Source organism: Acinonyx jubatus, chromosome B1, assembly GCF_027475565.1.
Source record: "Acinonyx jubatus isolate Ajub_Pintada_27869175 chromosome B1, VMU_Ajub_asm_v1.0, whole genome shotgun sequence".
NCBI classification, from domain to species: Eukaryota; Metazoa; Chordata; class Mammalia; order Carnivora; family Felidae; genus Acinonyx; species Acinonyx jubatus.
The window spans coordinates 5,841,157-5,864,713 of record NC_069382.1 but is presented as its reverse complement, the minus strand read 5'-3'; the positions used below and the strand labels follow the sequence as shown (position 1 = coordinate 5,864,713).

The following is a 23,557-nucleotide window of genomic DNA, read 5'->3' as shown; positions in this document are numbered from 1 at the left end:
ATGTCCACTAAATTTCCTAGGCTGGCATCGACTTTTTCCCCAAAGGCATCCATGCTCCAGGAGACTAACGGTTTGAGGGTTGAGGAACAATTAAAAGAGGTCCACCCATCCCTAAAAAATGCCAGGATGTAGGATGGGCACTTCGGACAAAACCTTTCCTTATGTTCTAACTTTGACCTCCTTCGGCCAGAGAACTCCTAAAGTCACTCCAAAGAGGGCCAAGATTCCACTGGAACCAACCACTCATAATTTGAATCCCAGAGCAGCCAAAACTCCAATGTAGGTCCTTCTGCTGAGGGGATTCAACAAAGATGCTAAGCCACAAAGTTTAAGCTGGCATTTGACCACTTTAACTTGAAACCAGATTTCTACAGCTGAGGGAAGCTTTCAAGAATTCACTACCACTGATAAAATTACACTGGCTTGTAGGAGTCAAGACCAAATCATAGCAGCAACCACAGTGATTTTTGGTTAAAAAATGAGGGTAAGATGACTCACACTTTGATTGAAACAAACAAACCCTAACAACAGGAAAACCTCTGCTACAGCTCCTTTTGTCCGGTGTGCCCTCTCACCCCTCATTCCTACTTCCTCTGCCCCCTCAACCCTTACTTCCTGTGCCCACTCACTCATCAGTCCCATTTCTTATGCCCCCTCACCCCTCATTCCCACTTCCCCAGTGCTCCTCACTCAATCCCACTTCCTTTGTGCCCTTACCCCTCACTCCCATTTCCCCGTGTCCCCGCTCACCCCTCATTCCCACTTCCTGTGCTCCCTCACTCCACTTCCTGTGTGCCCCTCAGCCCTCAGTCCCACTTCCTGTGTGCCCCTCAGCCCTCAGTCCCACTTCCTGTGTGCCCCTCAGCCCTCAGTCCCACTCCCTGTGCCCCCCCCCTTACTCCTCATTCCCACTTCCTGTGCTCCCTCACTCCACTTCCTGCTGCCCCCTCAGCCCTCAGTCCCACTTCCTGTGCTCCTTCACTCCTCATTCCCACTTCCTGTGCTCCCTCACTCCACTTCCTGCGTGCCCCCTCAGCCCTCAGTCCCACTTCCTGTGTCCCCCTCAGCCCTCATTCCCACTTCCTGTGCTCCCTCACTTCACTTCCTGTGTGCCCTCTCACCCCTCATTCCTACTCCCTCTGTCCCCTCAACCCTCACGCCCACTTCCGGTGCTCCCTCACTCCACTTCCTGTGTGCCCCCTCAGCCCTCAGTCCCACTTCCTGTGTCCCCCCTCAGCCCTCATTCCCAGTTCGCCAGGGCTCCTCACTCCTCATTCCCACTTCCTTTGTGCCCTTACCCCTCACTCCCATTTCCCTGCGTGCCCCCTCACCCCTCATTCCTACTTCCTGTGCCCTCTCACCCCTCATTCCCGCTTCCTGTGCCTTCTCAAATCTCAGTCCCACTTCCTGTGCCCTCTCAACCCTTAGTCCCATTTCCTGTGCCCCCTCACCCCTCATTCCTACTTCCCCTATGCCCACTCACCCCTCATTCCCACTTCCTGGTTCTCACTTGTTGTGAGCTTGTTTTTCCCACTGGAATAGTCAGTGAAGAAGTGCCTTAGGTGACCTGTGTGAATGAGTGCCGCCATACATCTGAAAAGGAGGCCATGGTGTGCAACATCAGCATGTACTATCACTCAAAAAGCACTCCTTGATGTAGACAGTTGACCCCTAGAGATGAAGCAGAATGAGTCAGCCATTCTGTGGTGGCTCAAAGTGACGCTGGGCCCCTCACCCCAGTGAAAGAGAAATATCTCCTGAAGTGATTTTTTCCCCCCTTAAATTGTGAGCAAAAATTCAAGCATGCAGAAGAAAAAGTCAGTTCTGAATGACATGCTTTTTATAACTCGTGGCAATGGAGTGAAAGGGGACAGGAATTTTCCACTAGCTTCCATTGGAAGAGATGTGCATGCAAAGCAGTAGGGTTAGGGAGAAGGGGCAGACCTCCAGAACTGAAACTAATTATGGGAAAATGATTCAAGTCCCTTGTACTTTTACCACAAGCATTTGGAGAATCACACTGAAAAGTTACTTCCCAAACTGCTTCGGTGCTCAAGTAAATTTGGCTTTTCTTCATGTTATAAAAGTAGTTCCACTTTCAACAAGTGAGGATGGCAGGCATGCAAACTATAAATTACATGCAGAAATGGACGGCCGTACTTTTGTAAAAGTGGCACCATTCCGTCCTTCCACTACACGACCAAAATCGCATCAGCCTGAGGCCACCGTGCTATCCCACCCAACACATTCACGCTGCTCTGAGAACGTTCCTCTGCAGCACACCATGCTTGGCAGAGTTGCGAAGGAGACACTGTGCCCAACAACCGGCTAGCAAAAAACAGGGTTGCTTTTATTAATGGTTTCAGAAGTTAGGAATATTCAAGTATTGGTTTTATCAATTTACTGATTTCGCAATAAACATAGGAAATCATAGAGACTGCAACGAAAGACATTATGTAGATTGCGGGAAGGGAGGGAGAGAGGTCAGATTGAGTGTGCACCCGACTGTGTGCGAGATGCTATAAAGACGTTCTAAAACGTAAGTGACCCCAATTGTTTACAATTGGAGTGCATTTGCCAGTTAAGCACCGCTCAGCTGGACACTGCCTGCCTCATTTCAATCAGTCAGTACGGCTGACTTTCACGCCGTACTCGGCTTTTACAGCAGCAACCACCAAAAACTCAGCCTCGCACAGTGGCATAATCCGATAGCACTGAAACTGTGCGCTATTTTGAGATACTAATTCTTCTGGTGGCTGACAGATGTTAAGAACTGTTGGGTTCCCCTTGAATATTAAACTATCTCCCACTGCCCCTAGGAAGTTGGCGGCAGGGTCCCAGGGTGCCTTGGCAGAGAGTTCGGGAACTGTGCTAATTTCTTCCGTTCAATTTTCATGCCAACACAGCTCCAGAGGGAATTTACATACCTGATTTACCGATGAGAAATGTGAGGTTAAAAAAAAGTTGACCTGGCAGCTAGTAGCTGAGCTGGGATTCACACCCTGGGGTGTGCAAGTCTCAAAATCTGGGCTAGCATGGCAACTCCATGACTGCTTTCAAAAATCACAACATCTTCCCCACCTTAATCCAACACAAACAAAGCTACTTTACTCAGGTCTCTATCAGGTTGCTCAAGCAGGAATGACTTGAACTACAATAACTCAAAATGTGATTACATTCAATGGACTAATTCATGGATTTCACTTTTGTCAGAGTAATTTTGTCTTCATTCCAATGGGCGATGGGTGGCTCAGCTACTCAGAGAATAAATCATTTTCTTCCTACACTTGAAGCCACTGAACTTCAACAAAATACAACCCATGAGTCAGACATTTATTTATTTATTATTTATTTTTAGACTAATGGGAACTGCATGAATTCTTTCTTGGTCTTCCAAGAGCAAATGCCTTTTATGCTTGATCCGGAAAGAATTGAGTTTCGGAATGTTAAATTACTAATTTACCTAACTGAATACTTTTAACCCTCTTTGGGCAGCTGGAACAGTTTAATCTATAGCTCTGTGCAGTCGCTGTGAAATTGCTTTTTCAAAGTTCACTTTTTTAGGCAGTAAATAGGAACAACCAGATGAAAGCTGTAGACAGAGGTAAATAAAATCACTCACAACAACTAAGGGTCAGGGTGTCATAGCAAAATTTGTCAAACATTTCATTTTTAATATCCTTTCCTTAAAAAAACATCTCTTTATTGAGGTCAAAGGTCAGGAAGTGTATAAAGTGTGCTAATCTTAAATCGACAGCTTCGTGAACTTCTAAAATATGAATTTACTCATGTAACTAGCTCCGAGGTCAAGATATCAAACATTTCCAGCACCCCAGAAGTTTCCCTCCTGCTCCTTCCCAGGTAATAACCTCTCTTGCACCCCTCTGCTCCCCCACAACAGCTTCCATCCAGAAATCATCATTCTGGGTTTGGTCACCATCAGTAGGTTTGGTCAATTCTTGAACACGATATAAACAGGATCACGTAGTAAGTATTTTTTTGCGTGGCTTCTTTTGCTCATTGATGCTTGCAAGAGCATGCCATTTTACCGGCAATCTATTATGTTATTTTTAAAAACTGAATTGCGGTACATTAACACATCAAATCAGACCCAGGGCACAACACCGATAAATGAAAATAATCATTCTATTGTGAGAAAGGAACTACTGGAAAGTGCTCATCAAGGAATGTCATTTACCAGTTTCAACGTGGAATCATAACTGGCTATAAAACATATCTCAAGTCCTCTTGATTTGGACATATCAACAGATTTTACATATAGCAAGTTAGTATGTAAGAAAGGTTATTTTACTGCAAAGTATCTAACTCTACATGCCATATTGGAATGTCTTTATTTAAATGGATTCCTTCTTAGACTGAAACTCTATGCAAAAATTACTTTAGGATAAGTAAACAGTCCTGTAGAAATAGAATAATGTGCACTTAAATGCCAGATGAAGCAGTGGCACCTACATTTTATGGCAAAATTTTGCTTATCTATTCTTCCTCAAGAATTGTAGAGAAAGGGACTCCCCCAATATATGAATGGTATGCCCCTGAAACAAAAGATTGAAATAAACCCCCTCTAAAAATGAATCAGAAACATCATCCCTAGAACTGGTATTTTGTAAAAGAGAAGTTTGATACAACATATATTTTGTAGCAAGATACTCTCTTATTTCAGGTCACCAGGCCTTGGAAGACATAATTAGAAGCCCACTGATTTGTCCAAAGTCATAATCACTATTTGCAGTTCCCAGCTGAGGCTCCGTTCTCGTGGAGTCAAACTGCAGCCATGCCCAGAGCACTGTGTGTGTGGCTTCTGGAACAGTTTCCCTGGATGGAGAGCCACAGACAGAAGTGGAATGTGCTTAAAGCTCTTGTCTGGCCTTTCAAAGCGAACAGCAGCCCCACTTGGCTGTCAACATTTCGGAGGTGGACAGAAAATACTTTGAAATATACTTAATACACTTCTTATCAAATTTCAGATCAAGAAATGAAGAGGAGTTGAAATTAGTTAAAAATAAAAAAGCCACACTCCTCTGTCTTGCCACATGATTTGGGCACTGAATATTGTTTTGCCTTTGCTGTCCTGTGGCTGATGAGAAAAAAAATGTACTGTTGCTCAGGTTTAAAATAAGTTGCTAACATGCTTAAAAATGCATTACTGCTGGGGCACCTGGGTGGCTCAGTCAGTTCAGCGTCCCACTCTTGGTTTCCGCTCAGGACATGATCTCATGGTTGGTGAGACAGAGCCCCACCACCGGCTCTGTGCGGACAGCATGGAGCCTGCCTGGGATTCTCTCTCTCCCTCTCTCTGCCTCTCTTTCCTCCCCCCTATGCCCACCTCATGCACACTCTCTCTCTCAAAATAAATAATGCATTTTAAAAAGGCATCACTGCCTTAAGAACTAACGTTCAGCTTTAAAAATGAACACAGTCCGATTAAACAAATAATTTATATTTTCTAACGTGAATTAAAGAAAAATGGTTGATCACTTTGCTCCCGCAAAGCCCAGGTAAGTGTGCAGTTTCTTAAAAGTACGTGCACACGGCCCACTGACATAGGTCAATAGATACGAAATATTTGTAGCTTTAAACACTTGTGAGAATGAAGACTGAACCAGAGGTCAAATGAGATTAGACTTTAGAAGAAGTACGCTTTCCCTCCTAAACGGTTCAGAAAAATATGAGCTTGAGCTGTTATTAAATCATAAAATTAAAAAAAGTTGCAGCTACAGCCTTTATGAAAATGAAAATCAAAATGAAAAGAACACACTTGCCTAAATATTTCCCAGGATTATTACCGCAGCAACTGTCGTGTGTGGTTCGGGCGGCCTTGTTCAGCTTTAGCGTAAGGTGCTGAAGGAAGCTGGCCCAGCCCTCCCCCGCGGTACACACAAGGCACCATCACACTTAGTGCACAGAGAAGTCAGATCGGTGCGGAGAGTATACAAATATATACTGTTTCCATTTATGCTAATCCACAGGAGACACAATGACGTGAAATATGAACAGTTCAGAAGACAGCTATCAGCCAGACAGAAAATGCCGTAAAAATACATCCTGCTGACGGTGGGTCGGTGGTACAATCATATAGAAAAGGTGAAATATTTTACTGCTGACTTCTCATACAAACCGATCCCGTGTCCCTTGAGAGGCTCCCAGTGTTATCCCCCCAATTCTCCCCACCTTCGGGCTTGCTAGCAGAGCGCGAGGCTGACGGTCGCCCTCAGTGCCAGCACTGAGCAGGGCGCTTGAGGCCCAGTCCTGAGACTCCCTGAGCATGGCCATCTGTGTGCCCCAATCCCCCTCCCCCACCTTTCTGTGAAAGAGACTGCCTTGGAAGTATCTGCAAGACGAAAGTCATTTAAATTCCTTCAGCCCTTTCCCTCCCTTCCTAGCCATCTAGCATAGCAATTGTGCCACTGCACATTTATTTCATGTTAAAAAGATTAAAAAAAAAAAAAAAAAAAAGCCAGACTCCAAAGATGCCCACTCTGTCTCGTCCCTGGAAATCTCTGCAGGATTTCGGCAGAGCCACATGAACACGGAAACAGCAGAAATAGGGCAGACAGAAGATGTAGACAAGCTGTGGGATCTGAATCCATCGCAGAAGTGAGAAAGTACCACTAAACATCCGGGGGCACGGGTACAGCAGTGCAGTGGTGAGAGTGTGGGACGCGGCCGTGGGCAACTGGGGTTTTGCTGTCATTCTGCTAAGAGCTAGCACTGGCGATCCAGGCCCTGGTACCCCCTGCCCCCACCCCACCCCCCCGCCGCTCATAGAGTGAGACATTTCAACAATATTCTAAAGCCTCTTCCCCCTCAGCTTCTGACAGCCTATCATGCCAGAGAGGAGTGAAAATGGATGGATACATCTGCATCTATTTCCATCTCCACACATGAGGACATACACGTGTTTATAAACATGCATGTCTGTGAATACACACGTTTCAAAGGTAGTTTGAAAGGCAGATAGCTGCCAAAGACAGACAATGAAATATGTGCTTACTTTGTCTTTTCTCTCAGGGCACCTTAGTTTTGAAAGAGGCAAGAACACGTTGGTTTCCTTCACAAAGAAACCTCCAGTATAGGGTAGCAAGAAATGCATCCATCTTGTGCCCAGAATGGAATTTCAACAGCTCCCATTTGTAATCACTGATAATTCCGTTCATTTCATAAAGAAGCCTCTCAAGAATAGTTTTATACTCCCTCTCTGCCTCTCGGAAGTGTCCCTAGCCCCTCCTGAGCTGAGAACAAAATACGCCAAGAACTAGACCAGGGCACAAGTCTGCCGAATGTCTAATGTGTGGACAGCGTTTGCTGACGCGGAAAGTGAAGCTCTGAGCTGCTTTAGCTGCTGCAACCCTGTCAGGCTCGTGCCTCCCGTGGATGGTGCTCCCCATTTCTGGCCTCCAGCCACACCCTTCGTCCAATGTGACGCACACGGTCATTCCCAGAAGGGCTGCTCCCAAGGCAGCTCTCGTCTGCAGCCGGACGTGTGCAGGTTCAAGGTTCCCACCGCAGAAAAGTGGTGATGCTTGGGCTTCACCCCATGATCCCACGCGCCGTGGAAGAGGCGCCACGCCATCTTAGCCGTACCCTCCGTCACGCCAGGCTCTGGTCTGTGGCACTGTGGGTGACAGGCACACGAGTGGTCTGACTCAGTTTTCTCATCTGGAAGTCGGGCCGGGAGCACCGCCCTGCTGTCTGGGGAGCACCTCTTCTCGCCACACCCAGGCCTCTAGGGGGCCAGCAGAGGACCCCTGCTCCCTGCCCCGTCCCGAGCCGGCTGGGGGTGCCAGAGCGGCCTCTCCAGGCCCCTGCAAGCAGCCCTCGAGGCTACCCTTGCCCGGAGGGATGGAAGGTGTCCCATCTCACCACAGGTGGAGGGTTCGGTTCTGAAACACATTTCCTACAGCTCCGCAGAAGGTTATTGTGGGATATGTCACAGTGGTGGCCAACCAAGTCCACGTTTGCACCAGCCTCAGCCTCCCTGCTGCCTTCACCTGTCTTCTGTGGTCATTCCCCGTGACCACTTCCTAAATAAACTTCCTGCACACATGCCTTTGTCCCCGGCGCTGGTTTGGGGAAAACCCAAGTGAAGGAAGTTAAGTCAAGTGAAATATATTAATATACAAAGAAATGTATATTTAGTACACAAATAGCTATATTTATATATTCATAAAGAAGTGAACATCTAAAAAATCACTCTGCAATTGTAAATTGCTATTGCCATTCTTGCTTTATATAACCACATCCATCACCTGAGGGTATCTGCAGCATTTATTTGCTCTTTGACTTATGAGTCTCTATAAGATGTGAGCCAGAGGGGCGCCTGGGTGACTCAGCTGGCTGAGTGACTGACTTCGGCTCAGGTCATGGACTCATGGTTCATGAGTTCGAGCCCCGCGTGGGGCTCTGTGCTGACAGCTCAGAGCCTGGAGCCTGTTTCAGAGTCTGTGTCTCCCTCTCTCTCTGCCCCTCCCCTGCTCACGCTCTGTCTTTATAAAAAATAAGTAAACATTAAAAAAAAAAAAAGATGCTGTGAGCTAGAGCTCTAGTATATATTCGGGTAAGTATATATGTACCTTAAGAACACTTTAAAAAGCCACACATAGGTAAAACATGACACCTTTCCCCATACGAAATGCTTAAACAAATTCATGTTACTATACCAGCCTCTTTATATTTAAGCTTGAGTATATTTAAAATGCCTACTATTGAGGAAGAAAATAGCCATTTCATCAGTAGGCAATGACTAGAACGCCTTAAGGGGAAAAATACACTTTCTCCTTAGATTCTGGGGTGATGGTAAGGGAGACATACAAAAAGGCAAAGAGATGTGAGCTTATGTGATTAAAACCCCCCATTAGGGGCGCCTGGGTGGCGCAGTCGGTTAAGCGTCCGACTTCAGCCAGGTCACGATCTCACGGTCTGTGAGTTCGAGCCCCGCGTCGGGCTCTGGGCTGATGGCTCAGAGCCTGGAGCCTGTTTCCGATTCTGTGTCTCCCTCTCTCTCTGCCCCTCCCCCGTTCATGCTCTGTCTCTCTCTGTCCCAAAAATAAATAAACGTTGGAAAAAAAAAAATTAAAAAAAAAAACCCCATTAAATAACAAAAAGAGATACGTTGTCACACTCACAAATAAAAGCAAAAGAAATACAGCTTGAGGGAGCACAGATATAGTGGTATTCAAATTATCTGAAATTTTCTCAGTCACAGGAGGTGGGGGACAGGCTATGAATGTCAGCATGGCACCAGCTCGTGCCTGAAGCTCTATTCCGTATTATGTCTTTAAGTTTATAGCTCTCAACAAGCACACTTTTAGTCTCTTTATGACCAGTGAAAATAGGAAAGGGGTTATCTAGATACAATATCAGACAACAAAAAGTCACTCATAAATTATTAACAGGAAAAAAATCCCTGAAAAAATAGGTCGGAACAAATTAGTTATAGGAAGTGCCTGAAAGATCGTCTGTGGGGTGGGGTCCACGGAGCGATGGTGGATGGAGACAAGTTTGCTTATTAACAACCTGGAAAACCTATCCCATCAGGGCCACGCTTCCGCCGTTTCCTGAAGCACTTTACACTGGCTGTGGAGAGAAAGGGCCCAAATTATTGACAGTCCATGGAAGGCACTTGGCTTCAATATCGACTTCTCTCGGCTAGATAAAGTCAAGTATGGCGTCCATACAAAGAGGAAAGAGAGAACTTTCCAGCTCACAGGGCATCTGAACATCATCCCCAATGTACAGGCAAATGTATTTGCCCCCTCAAGTCCTACAAGTGTGGCTGAGGACAGACATCTCTCGGCCTTCGCCTCTTTCATGTCTGTATCTCTCCTTCAACACTGCAGAGTACGTAACTGCTTAGGAAGTGAGAGCTCTAGAGTAAAGACAAAACAAAACAAACAAAAAAAACCAACCCCCACACACTTTATAAGGAGTGGGAGGAAAGCCCATTTTGCCACTTTTCTGTCTGAAAACCTCAAAAGATGTTTCAGTTTCTTCATGCCAGGGAACCAAGAACATTAGGTCAAAAGCCTTCTAAACAGAATATCCCTGGATTTAATAATCTTGTATCCAAGTTTTCAAGCTAATTGTAAGAGCAAAGGCTTTGCTTGGTTGTTACTAGGGTGTATGGCTGAAGGATGGCTCCCGAATTTCCACATCCCAAGCAAACGAGAACATAAATCGGTAGTAGTAGGAGGTTTAAAAATCAATGAAAAACGAGTACAAGACGTTCTTTTTGGTACCTAAACACAACGCACAGTGCAGTGGAGACCTTTGAGAAGGGCATGCGATGGGGTAGGGCATAACCGCAGAGGGCGCCAAGGGCCCTGGGCCAAGAGAGACGCAGACAAAGGCTGGAGGGAGGAAGAAGCCTAAGGGTTCTCGCACAGCTCGGCGCAAGGTGTGCACAGAGGGAACCAGGCTGCAAGATTAGAGTACAGATCAGAAGGAGTATGTGCCACCAGTCGGGGGAATCTTCACAGGCACAGCCACGAGGGAGTGACCTGAGCTGAAGAGTGACCACAACACTCAGGGTGGGGTTGCCAGAAGCCAGTCAGGGGCTGTGTGACAACCCAGAAGATCCAGACACTGGGTTGGGGGTGGGGTGGGGGGGCAGGAAAGAAGGGATCAAGTCAGGAAGGATTACTGAGGTAGGAAAACAACCAAATCCTTTTTGGGGATGTGTGTGTGCAAGACAGAACAGTTACAGTAACTTGTTTCTACACGGAAATGGTAGAGAATAAAACGTTCCCAGTGAAAACTTTCCTAGGGAGGTTAGATCATTCAGATGGACAAAAACCACTTAATTAAAAGGTATCAGGACACAGAGCTGTATTTCAATAGCAAAGACCTCTCAACCAGGACTATATAGTTGGTACGGGACCAAGATTGAAATCTCCCAGTTGGCGATAGTTTTCATACACTATCTATGTTTTCCTTTCCCCAGCCAATTTCAAGATTACTTTCCTTTTGGTCGAAAAAATAATGATGATAATCTTGGTGAGATCAAAGATAGTGAGGGAACCATTTTAATGCGTAATCAATCTGCCACAGTTACCTTGCAAGCAGACTTCTTTTTCCTGTCAAATATAATCGTTCCAAATGTTGAAAGAGTAATCAAAAACTTCAGGACACATTTTACATTAAAAAACATATATATATCTATGTATGTTAAAAGAGTTTACTCTGGTGGCCTGAACTTCAATGTGTTGCCAATTTTTAAAGGTTGTGTTTTGAGTGCAATCTCTTTTAGCAAATCAAACCAATACTAAGCAACAATCTATGCAACTATAATGACAGTGACAGCCTTGAAATGTTAATTGAATTTGGATAATTCATTTGAATTCCGAGGGAAGAGAAACCGCTCAAAGACCTGCACTTTGAGTGCTTAGACCAACAACTCAAGAAGGGGGCAAAAATGAATGTCCGTACCTCCTTCCAAACTGTAACGGGGACTTTTGGGGGGTGGGCACCTGGACCCACAAGTCAGAAGCGCTGCATAATCATCTTCCGACATGAAAGCAATGTCAAACATTCCTGCAAAACATGAGTGTGTGAAGCCACCCGTGTGAAATGAGGAAGAACCATGTCCCCTGGGAGGTTCAAGTATCTCGGAACTGTTTTGATAGGAATGGCTAAGTGCCGATGACAGAGACGGAAACAGTTGCCCGAGGAGCAGAGAGGGACACTGCCGACGGGAGCAGAGATCTCATTCGTCCCATGTTTTTCCTTGAACTGAGGCTTCCTTCTACCAGAATGGAATTGCACTGGGCAGACTTCTATATTTCACAGGCAATAAAAATAAGCGATACTAAACAGAAAGAAAGACGTTCCAGGGCAATAAGCTAGAAAAGCAGCAGAAGGCAGGGCAAGTGAGGCGTGGCCTCCAGACGGCCAGTTCTAGCCCGCGTGTGGGGTGCCTGGGGCCCATGGGAAGAGTGGACGCAGGAGCAAGGACAGCGGCAGTGAGCAGCAGACCTTAGCTACAGTGGTTGTGGTTTTCCTATTGCTCCTGGGACTAAACACGTTCTTTGTAGTTAAAGAGGACTCAGCTGCCACGGCACCCGTTTCTCTTAAAATCTTAATTTATCTTCACTGCTTCAAGTGTGAGAGCACAAACCTCTTCACGAATCAAGACAAAAATGTCTACTCCTTGGTATTTCTGTTTCTGTTCCACTGTCTTCCCACTGACTTCAATTAGATACTGGGTCCGTAGCATGTAGGCTTTTACTTTATTTAGCTGTATGTACTGTATATAGACACTATACACATACAGACAATATAAATAAGATCTATACACACCCACACATGCATAAGTGAATCTGTAATTTGCTTCAATGGAAGATTAATCACACCCACACACCCACCATACCCAGATACTTTGTAGTCCGGAAAAGCTGAAAAATAGTGACTTAAAAAGACATCTTGTATTCTATTGTTTTCAACCTTAGAAAAAAGTTATGGCAATAAAGTTATTTATTTATTTTTTTTTTTACTTTTAAAAATTGGGATCTTTTATTTTCGTTCCTGAGTCTAATTTTAAATGGGAACTAGACTCTAAAATGTCAAATTATAAACAAGCTTCTCATGTCTCTTGATGGCTGTAACCACAGGTGACTCAGTAGTTCTAACACGGGGTGGGGGGCACTCAAGGACCTATTCTTCTCCCCTAGTTGTATGATTTAGAACGACAAGGGGCAGAATCATTTTTATTTAAGTTCTTAAGTACTCAAATCAGTAAGAAGATTAAGACCTTTATTTATACTAGTTGATAAATTATGAGTTTGCAGTATGGACTTCAACCAAACTCCAGCTTGAATCTATCTTTAATGAGCCCAAACTTCCCGGAATAAGTCTCTCTAAATATTATCTTTGCTGGGTGTTAAGAGTAACTAAGACAACTCCTCTCGATGACTTATATGGCTTTAACTTTAACCTCAAAAATTCCAAAACTCCCATGGTGATGAGAGAGAGAGAGAAAGAGTGTCTCTGTGTGTGAGAGAGTGTGTGTGAACGAGAGAGAGAGAGAGAGAGAGAGAGAAGGCGGGGGGGAAGGAAAGGAGAAATAACAAACTTCTACGAGTCCTCATAAATTATCTATTTAAATCATAAAAGTTACAATTTTAAAAAGGCGAGGGAAGGGAAGAAGAATAAATTAAGAAAGGACATGGTCACTAAAAAGCCTGAGCCAGTTATCATTCGCTAGTTAGGGAAGGGTTGACAAGGGTTTCGCTCTTCAGATTTTCTTAAGTCTACACTAGAGAGATTTCTTGGGCCGCCAAGCAATAGCACATGATTCCATTTTTTATGGCGCTCTCATCTATTGTGATTCATGTGGAGAAGCAAAGGCTTCAATGACAAGATTTTACAGATGGTCAGAGCTGTGTAGTCATTGTCAGCTTTCAGGCTATTTCATCTGCTAGGGACCAGGGGAGAACCAGAGAGCAACCAGTGACCCTCAAGATAATCAGCATGGAGGGAGGTGGGAAGGGCACAGGAGTAGGGACAGAGTCAACGGCAAGCCAGCAACAGAGGCAGAAAATATAAAATTCTAACACTAATTCTAGAACTCATAATACCGGTCAAGACAGAACAGGACCACCTGGATGGTTGAGTCGGTTAAGCAGCAGACTCTTGATTTTGGCTCAGGTCGTGACCTCACAGTTATGAGGTCGAGCCCCACACTGGGCTCTGTGCAGGGTGTGGAGTCTGCTTGGGACTCTCGCTCTCCCCTTCTCTCTGCCTCACCCCCACTCTCTCTCAAAAAAAAGTTTAATAAGTTAAAACAAAAAAATAAGTTGTACCGACAAAGAAGCCTTTGAACTCTAAGGGAAAAGCTCCACCCCTCCCATTCTGCTTTCTCACTCTTACATGCAGAAGCAGAGAATTACTTTGTGGTTAACATTTTAGGAGAAAGGCTGTTTGATGACAGACTTTATGAATGGTTTCTGCTCAGAGAATTACGAGTTTTAAAGAAAGGTGTTTATGAGCATTTTTATCCTCATCTTTCCATTTAATTAAAAAAATTCTGAGTTATAACTAGGAGAAAGAGAAATAAAAATAGGGGTTTCTGCTACCATGAATTTGCAGTTTGGGTCAATGAATACACCTGTAGCTCTGTCGTTGGCTCACCATGAAACACAAAAAGGAAAGAAAATTACATTTTAAGCACCTGAAGTTATGCGTGCACACAAGGACTGTAAAAGCATAGCTTCGTTAATCCTTCAAACCCTCCTCTGACCAATCAGAAATCCTATTTTATATCGGAGTTCACCGGGTGCCCCCAAAGCTAAGCAACAACCCTAGAGTCAAGGGAAAATCGGACAGCAGGTGTCCACGTGCTTTTTCCAATATGCCTGGGTGTCCTGCGTTTATATTTCATTATATAATTTTACTGCTGAAGATACAGGTATCTGTGCCTAGGCAGTGAAATCAGCTTCTTCACCCTTTTGTGCTGAAGCTAATATTATACTGAGCTGGCGTGCCCCCACGCCGGGCCGTGTGAGTAGATAAAGGAAGTAGTTGTAGGATTGCGAGTTTGCCTGGTATACGAAATGATGAACTTGGGAAGACTGCACGCACGTTGGGAAAAGCGTAATAGGTCTAATGGGAGACAAACAAGGTTAAGAGGGAAGTGGGGGGGAGGGTAGGGCGGCAGAATGTGGAGGTGAGGGGTGATTCTGTTACGGGGGGGGGGGGGAATCCAAAGGAGAGCCTTTCCTCATACTCTGTGTAAGACTGACTTCTAAAGTCTCTTTTTCAAGAAACCACACGTCTAGAATGGGGGAGAAACAGTGATGCTTCTTACCAAATTTTCATTTCCTGCCTAACACGGATAGAGCTGCAGCCTGAAGAGACCCTGCTGGACAGCACCGCTGTCTGCCCGCCTCTGAGCCGGGGCCACACTGCCTCCCTTGCCGGCCGCAGTGTAGACTTCTGCAGGTAACCAAAAACGACGAACGGCCTGTCTCCCACACATGATGTCACTAAGCTGCCAGATTTTAAGTCAACACACTACCACACTGTGTTGTTCCGCTAGTGATAAAAAACAAACGAACAAACAAAAAACAGCAAGATCAGAGCAAGGCACAGGTCTTCCAACAGATTTTTTAAAAGAAAGGGAAAATACTTAGGAATAAGATTTCTGATGATTTGGCTGATGACTGTCTTTGTCACCCATGTGCTTTTCTAGCTTGAGAATTATATCCAGGACAACATGAAGAAAGAAATGGTAGAGATACAACAGAACGCAGTACAGAACCAGACGGCCGTGATGATAGAAATAGGCACAAACTTACTGAATCAAACAGCAGAGCAAACACGGAAGTTAACGGATGTTGAAGCACAAGTAAGTGATGAAACAGAAAACCCGTAACGGTCTGGGCTAGTAACTGCTAGCGAGAAATTGCACTGTGTGGCTACTTAGTTGGATACTGGGCGAGGGAAGAAAGCTCGGGTGCAGCAGGAAAAAAGAGGAGTTGATAAGAAATTAACAATTTGTGGCTGGACAAGAATTTAAAATACGTTTTCATTCTTAATACTGAGGTTAAATTACATTTTTTTTCTACGAAGGGCATTCAAATCATTTCATATGATGCACACTTGACACTCTATGAGAAATGCTCCTTTGCCTTGCTGGCATCCTCTGGACTCTAGATAAGTCCTCAGATTTTCATTTAAGAAATGAAAAGCACTGGGGCACCTGGGTGGCTCAGTCCGTTGAGCATCCGACTCTTGACTTTGGTTTGGGTCATGATCTCATGGTTGAGGGATGGAGCCCCATGCTGGGCTCTGTGCTGACAGTGTGGAGCCTGCTTGGGATTCTCTCTCTCCCTCTCCCTCTCTGTCCCGTCCCCTCCCCCCCAACACACACACTCTCAATCTCTCTCTCAAAATAAATAAAATTAAAAAAATGAGTACAAGAAACTTTCTTCTTTTATTTTTTAACATTTATTTACCTTGAGAGAGAGAGAGAGAGAGGGAGGGAGAGGGAGAGAGGGAACCTCAAGCAGGCTCCACACTATCAAGGCGGAGCCAGACATGGGGCTCAAACTCACGCACCCAACCATGAGATCACGACCTGAACCGAAATCAAGAGTGGGACACTTAACTGACTGAGCCACCCAGGTGCCCCAAGTGACTTTGCTCTTAAAGCTAACTTTCAAGATAACATCAAATCTCAAAGAACTCTGCAAGCAGTTTGTGGTGTGAGGTCACAGACAGAGGCAAGCAGCAGTTCTGGCACAGGGGGCTTGGCCATCAGCAGGAAGTCTTGACTTCTCTAATGGGTCTGGTTTCACCATCACCTGGGGAGTGAATCTGCATATGGGACTCGGCTCTTGCGGGCCTTGGCAGTTCGAACTATCAAGTGAGGGCTGGGTCCAATGACTGGCTTCTAAGTTCCCTTTTAGCTTTCAGGTTTTATGAGCTGCTGATTAATCGCAGCAGGAGAGAAAAACATGAACATAAGACAAGAACAAGAGCAAAACAGTGAACATGAGAACATTAAAACACAATTTACCCAGAGTCCGGCCAAATGACATACAACCTGCGACTGAGTAAGGATAGTGCAGGTGGGAGGAGTGCCTGGGGGGCTCCGTCTGTTGAGCATCCGACTTCGGCTCAAGTCATGAATTCGCGGTTCGTGGGTTCGAGCCCCAGGTCAGGCTCTGTGCTGACAGCTCAGAGCCTGGAGCCTGTGTCAGATTCTGTGTCTCCCTCTCTTTCCGCTCCTCCCCAGCTTGTGCTCTGTCTCTGTCTCTCAAAAATGAATAAATTAAAAAAAAAAATTAAAAAACAAAAAAAGAATAGTCCAGGTGGGAAAAAAGTGCTGTTGGCAGAATTTGCGGAGATGCTCCTAGTTCAAGTCTCAACATTGGTACATCTGCTCTCTGGTCTCTTTATAAGCTTAAGAAGTTAGTACCTTCCTACTCTCAGCTTTAAGTAATGCTCAAAAAAAAAAAAAAAGTAGATTTAATAGCAAATACTTTCTATGATGTATTATTATTTCCATATGCTACTTCAGCTGAAAGAAATGCCAGACATGAGCCAGAAGGGGACACGAGGTAAGAGAAACTACAAGCCTCCCAGCTGTAATAAGATCACATCTAGAAGAGTACAGGTATTCTTTCCTTGTCTCCATAAGAAGTGTTGGATAAAGCAGGGTAAACAGTAGGAAGCAGTAGGAGAATAAAACACGTTTATCTGAGGCTAGACTAAGAAGCTACTTCTTTACCAAGTCTTTCCACAATGTTACAATAGTGTAGAAAACATAGAACTGTATCACATGATGAATTCACAAGGTATGAAAATTGTAATCCCAAGAGGTGATACAAGTGAAAAATGAAAAGATAAAAATTTTAATGTAAGTGTATCAACATATCTGTAGTTAATTATTAAAATAAATTAGTAATGCCTAAGTCACACCGCTCACCGTTTGATAGCAAAGCTAGCGGGAAATCAAGCTCATTCAAAAAATGTCTGTTGAGTAAACATTTCTCATATTTTCTGATAATGGTAATAAAGTGTAAAACATAGAGCAATGATTTATTTATTTATTTTTGACAGAGAAAGACAGAGCATGAGTGGGGGAGGGGCAGTGAGAGAGGGAGACACAGAATCCGAAGCAGGCTCCAGGTTCTGAAATGTCGGCACAGAGCCCAACATGGGGCTCAAACTCATGAACCGTGAGATCATGACCTGAGCCGAAGTCGGATGCTTAAATGACTGAGCCACCCAGGTGCCTCAAAAAAGCAATGATTTAAACCTTTGCTACATCCTGTGTAAGTCAGTTTTTCTAGCTTTCATTAAGCTTTGGTTGGATCACATGATTTTTAAAACATCAATTGTGAAACTAGGTATCACATGATCTATGGTAACGGGAAAATCAGAAAATGACTATAAAGAAATCAGCCTATAATGTCCAACCAAACACATTAAAATGTCTGAACCTAGAGAAGGGACCAAATTATGCACCAAATCTATTTAAGGCATTTGTTGAGCAATTACTGTGTGAAACGGGTTTAAATCCAAACCTAAAATTTTCTGACTAGAAGATTCTTCTAGCCTGTCAGACTCAGAGGCTATTGAACTGGACAATGAGGGACAGGTAGAGATCGGAGGTCTTACAGACCAGAGACAACCACCTGACCTGGATAGACAGTCACCTGCTCTGGAGGCCTTTGGAAAAGTGATGGAAAAACATCGCAGTTGATCCTTGGTCGGTCAGGACCTATATGCCCTCCTCCCTATCTCTGGCCCATTGTGCTCATTTCCTAGCCCTTAGTAATTAAATAAAAGACCCAAGTTTCCAGTTCCTTTTAGAAATAACTGACATAGAATATTTGGGCCCAAAGAAGATGTAGGCCAAATCTATATTCCAGGTGTTAATATTAAAACCCAACCTTTCTGCTAGCTAATGCCGTCATTCATTCAACAAGAATGAGCTCATGGTATGAACTCATCCAGCTTTGACCAAGGACAGGACTGTCCCTAAAGCTGCTCAGTGGGGCCAGACCAGGCCTTTTATGAATGACACAGACCCTGAACAAACAATGGTTCTCTCAAGGACCCTTATTCCTGGGCAACAATTCTGCCTTACACTTACACGTGATGTCACATCCTGAATAACCACAACCCAGAGGATGTGAGTAACAGACTCTTCCTGCTAGAAGGTAGCCGAACGCCAAAGAAGTCATCCTTAAAGTTGCTGGAACACGACAGGAACAGTGACAGTGCATATGACAGGGCCCGGAGAGCAAAACTGAACTTCATAGTGATGCATTACTGTTTCCCAACTGGCTGACACGACTTTTAAAATTAAAAAAAGAGAGGAGAGAAGTGGAAAAGAAAAAAAATGAAAGGCTAACCAAGTGAATACAAAGTAGGAAATGCTGGGCTACAAATGAGCTATATTTGGCGCGCCTGGGTGGCTCTGTCGGTTGAGCATCCGACTTCGGCTCAGGTCACGGTCTCGCGGTCCATGGGTTCGAGCCCCGCGTCGGGCTCTGTGCTGACAGCTCAGAGCCTGGAGCCTGCTTTGGATTCTGTGTCTCCCCCTCTCTCTGCCCCTTCCCTGCTAACACTCTGTCTCTCTCAGAAATAAACAAACATTAAAAATTTTAAAAATATTAAAAAAATAAAATAACATAAAAATAAAAATGAGCTACATTTTTATAGAATGGAAGCATGTGACTTCTAACCATGTCGTCTACTGACAAGTAAGAGAACCGCATTTCGTTTTGAGCAGAGGCAAAACCTTTTTCATTTATCAACAACTTCTGATGTACTAAATATGACCATTGTATACTCCTACTTGGCTCACTGTGTGAAAAGAAATGCTAAAACATGACAACAGGAACAGCATTATATTATTTGACACAAATACTACTGTCCAGAACTATTAAACACTTTCTAAAAAAAGACATGGTTGAAAAAAAAAAAAACCAGAAAAAAAAAAAAAAAACAACAACCACAGTCTGAGGCAATCCAGGACTTCAAGGTTTTTCTGAACATGAAGAATATGCCAAAATACGATACTTGGGTAAATAAAAAACGCTTTAGTTATGTTTTCCTATAATTTCGCTGACTTAATTAAAAGGAAGTTCTATGTAACTTTAAAAATGACAAATAGGAATTTTATTTTGTTACATTTAGGTATTAAATCAGACAACAAGACTTGAACTTCAGCTTCTGGAACATTCCCTTTCCACCAGCAAACTGGAAAAACAGATTTTGGACCAGACCAGTGAAATAAACAAATTGCAAGATAAGAACAGGTAATAAAAACACACAAAAAAATTTATAAGCCAGAACTGCGTACCTTGTAGATCTGAAAGCTTATTTCACGTGCCTATCATTTCTAAGAATGGCTTCCAAAATGCCAGATTTCTTAATGCATAGGGTCAGGACTGGACACCTCGTGAGGGAAAGGCAGGGAGAGGGTTTGGGAAAAAGTGGAAGTGTGCCTTCTAATCCAGTCTTCGATGTTTTTCATTCTCTGGCCCCTTAAAGATTCTCCTCCAGTGATTCTCCAAGCTCTGCCTCAATACCGCCCAAGTTAATCTGTGACAAAATGCTGCCAGTGTCTTGGAATAAAAGTAACACCGGCCCAGGCTTTTTACCTTTGCCTCTGGGAACGTCATCACTTCCAATGCAAAATGACCCACAGGTGGAAAACTACACTTACAGTGTAAACAAGGCACATTTCATGGTGCAAAAGTTACTCTTAAAACATATGATAAAGTAAAAATGGAAGTCATTAATAAATATTATGTTAATATTTAAATAAGATCTAGAAAAATCCCAAGAAAGCCAATACAAAGACAAACTTTGGGTGATCAGTGGGGACTGTTTTCAAAGGCTTATTGCAGACGGGAGTACACGAAGATAATTTTGTCTACCAACTTGTTTCTAACCAAGATGTGCATATGACATGGAGAGTGGTCAGACAACAATATACTGTATTTCAGAACTAAGTAATTTCAAGTAAATAACTTTTTCTTACCCAAAAATGACGATAAACTTATTGTCTTATGATCATTCTTTCCTGTTAATCAAGAACTCAGCTGAAATAATCCTTTTCTCTTCTTTGGGTAACAGGTGTAGCCCACTATTGACTTAGAATTTTCAAAAGCAAATAGATTTATTTTTTTATTCTTTTGCAAATATAGTTTTTTAATTCAAATATTTTTCTTTAGTGTTTCAATGTTTTTTCTTCTGCAAAGTAAAAAAATAAAAGTTTGAGACCAAACGTTGAGATACAACAATCTCTTAAAATGGTCTTATTTAATAATGTTCTCTTTTATTTAATGAAGTTGCAGTGACAGGAAGATACAGGAGCTGAGTGATTACTTTTGTTGCTTGCCAAAACAGTATGGGCTGGGAGATACCTAGGTTTTGATTAGTCTGTTGAATGCACCCTGGTATTGCACACCATCCCCTCCTTATGTTTCTAATTTAGTATGCTAAAACACGAAAATTATCAGTTAAGCATGTCAGTTATGTTTCCCGAGTATCATCTTTGTAAATATTTGCCACATCGTACTGCCTTTTGCCTTGAGGAGTATAAATCTTCTTCCTGAGTTCAGACACACTGCTTCATGTTTTCACTTACTACAAGTAAACTTCGTTACGCACAGTCAGCTGGAATTGCTTTGAAATACAATCAACAACTTTCCCTACATCCTTTGCTCATCATGATTTGGGGAAATGTCTCTGTATGTCAAAGCTTCACAACATATAAAATAGTGATCCCAAACATCCTGAGGCTCGCTGTACCTTCTGATTATTCTTGCCTATGTGATCCTCCAACTTTTTTATTTTTTTACTTAAATCTTTCACGTTGTCCTCCAGTTGAATCTACATGGAGCAGCAGTACACTTTTCCAATACTCGGAGTTTAGTTTTATATGACATTAAGTTTAAACATCACATTTCCTCCGTAAAACCGCCGTGTCAAACATACCCGACACGCTAAGACTGCGTATCACTTACAAGAGCAGTGCACCACAGCCTGGGCTGCAAATCTCTCACTCACGCGGGAGTTGTACACAGATTGTTTCCGAATGGCCTCTCAGAGTATAGATCGTGAAAGGGATAGCTTTTTATCAGCAGACTTGTCATAAACACCATACGTAACAACTCTGTACCTGCAGGAAGAATAATCTTTGCAGGGGCTGCAGAAATCACAGCCTCTTTTGACACAAATACGAAATGACGATAACAAGGCTTCAGTTGATGATGGTAAATAAATAAAAATAAGGAAACTGTGCAGATGATTTTTCATCTTTCGGTGAGTTTGGCATGCTGTGTTTTCTGGTGCCTTACGTTTTGACTAGCCTAGGATTTCGCTCGCAAGAACATCGTTACAAATATATGTGAATGTTTTGCACATGTGCCAAACCATTTCTTTAAATTACTTTCAATGTGTCTCCAAAAGTGCAACTGTTTTCTTCATGGAATAGTTTCAGATGAAGTCAGAGTACTGATCAGGGTCGATGATATTCTGAAAATTGCCACTATACCATTTTTAGGTTCACCAGCTGAAGGTGAAAATTACTATGTGTTTTTCACCTAATCATTCCTTTTTTTTTTTTTTTTCTTTTAAAAATAAAGGATTCATTTAGGCCCTAGTTGTACCAGCTCGATTAAATTGTGATTATCGTTACGGTAATTATTGTTATTGAAAAGTGCTGCCACGGATGCTGCCCCCTTCTAAAGAGAGCCAATAAAAACTCATAAAAGAATCAGGATTCAGCCTTGGTATTTCTGCCTACACAGGGTATTTCCTCACACGCCTCACCTGACTGTGAGTTATGTTAATAGGAAGATAAGCTGTACTTAAGTCCAATTTTTATAAGGATGATCACACTGATTTCCCTGTATCAGAAAACCAAACACCACGCTACAGAGTGTTACCCACCGTATGGATTCCCCATACCGCCCCATCTCCTTCCTTCCGCCACTTAGCACTCTGGGCCTGGGTATCTGTTGCAGAATGGAGAGTTGTTGCTATGAACCTGCACTCGACTCTCATCTATTCTATCTTATGTAATTAATTCGCTCTCATTTAAAAAGTGCTGATTGTGACTCATTAAATGGATCTCACAGGCCAGTAACAGGTCCCAATCTGCATTTTGCAAAGTGTTGCTGGAGGATATGATCTGACACTCCTTATAGCTTTAAATGCCATGATCTGTGCTTCCGTGCCTACATGGTCCTGCTCTCAAAGCCAGTGTGGTCTGGGGTGACCTGCTAAACTCTTCAATACAGGCTAATTTTTTAAAAAATTAAAAAAAAAAATAATTTTTCAATACAGGCTATTTTAAAAAAAAAAATATCCATCTAGGAGTGTTCACACTCTCATTCACACTCTGGAGCATAGGACTGTCCCATCTTTCTCTTATGCCTCGTCACAAAGTATTAAAGACAACAGAATACAGCTGGATAAGAAATTTCAAGCAATGTCATTTTGAAGGCAGTGTAGATTAGTAATTTAAAAATGCCTCACTTATTTTATGTGAATTGTCTAGGTCAAGCATCACAGGAGTGCTTTGAAAGCATACTGCCTATAATGATAGTACTAGAAATGATTTCAGGCAGAAAACAGAAAAACTTTATGTATTTATTATTTTTTTATATTTATTTAATTTTAGAGACAGCACGAGTGGGGGAAGGGCAGAGCAAGAGAGAGAGAGAGGATCCCAAGCAGGCTCTGAGCTGTCAGCACAAAGCCTGACACGGGGCTCCATCCCACGAGCCATGAGATCATGACCTGAGCTGAAATCAAGGGTTAGATGCTTCACCGACTGAACCACCTGGGTACACCTTGTGCGTTTATTTTTAGGTTAACTTCTGCTTAGAGTAAGTCATCTTAGTTTTTAAATTAACAAAATGATACACAATTAAAAGAATAAGCTGATAGCAGGAAAAATAATGAGATGTAATAGTTTTAAAAGAGATGGGAGAAACCTGATGAAATATAAATAAAGTGCAAATCAGGGTATTACTTACTGCTTACTTACTTAAGCAGTAAGTAATAG

At 43.2% G+C, this 23,557-nt stretch overlaps 2 protein-coding genes across 6 annotated transcripts in view; one reads left to right on the top strand and one right to left on the bottom strand.

Moving 5' to 3' along the window:
* MCPH1 (microcephalin 1) overlaps positions 1–23,557 on the bottom strand; it is a 269,736-nt gene that overhangs the window by 96,586 nt on the left and 149,593 nt on the right. The window lies entirely within an intron of this gene.
* Positions 1–23,557, top strand: part of ANGPT2 (angiopoietin 2) — a 58,555-nt gene that overhangs the window by 15,163 nt on the left and 19,835 nt on the right. For both annotated transcript variants that reach the window (XM_027049971.2, XM_015080154.3), the window contains exons 2-3: positions 15,209–15,364; positions 19,672–19,793. In XM_027049971.2, the coding sequence (XP_026905772.1) occupies positions 15,209–15,364; positions 19,672–19,793 (278 nt within the window). The remainder of the gene's footprint in view (positions 1–15,208; positions 15,365–19,671; positions 19,794–23,557) is intronic.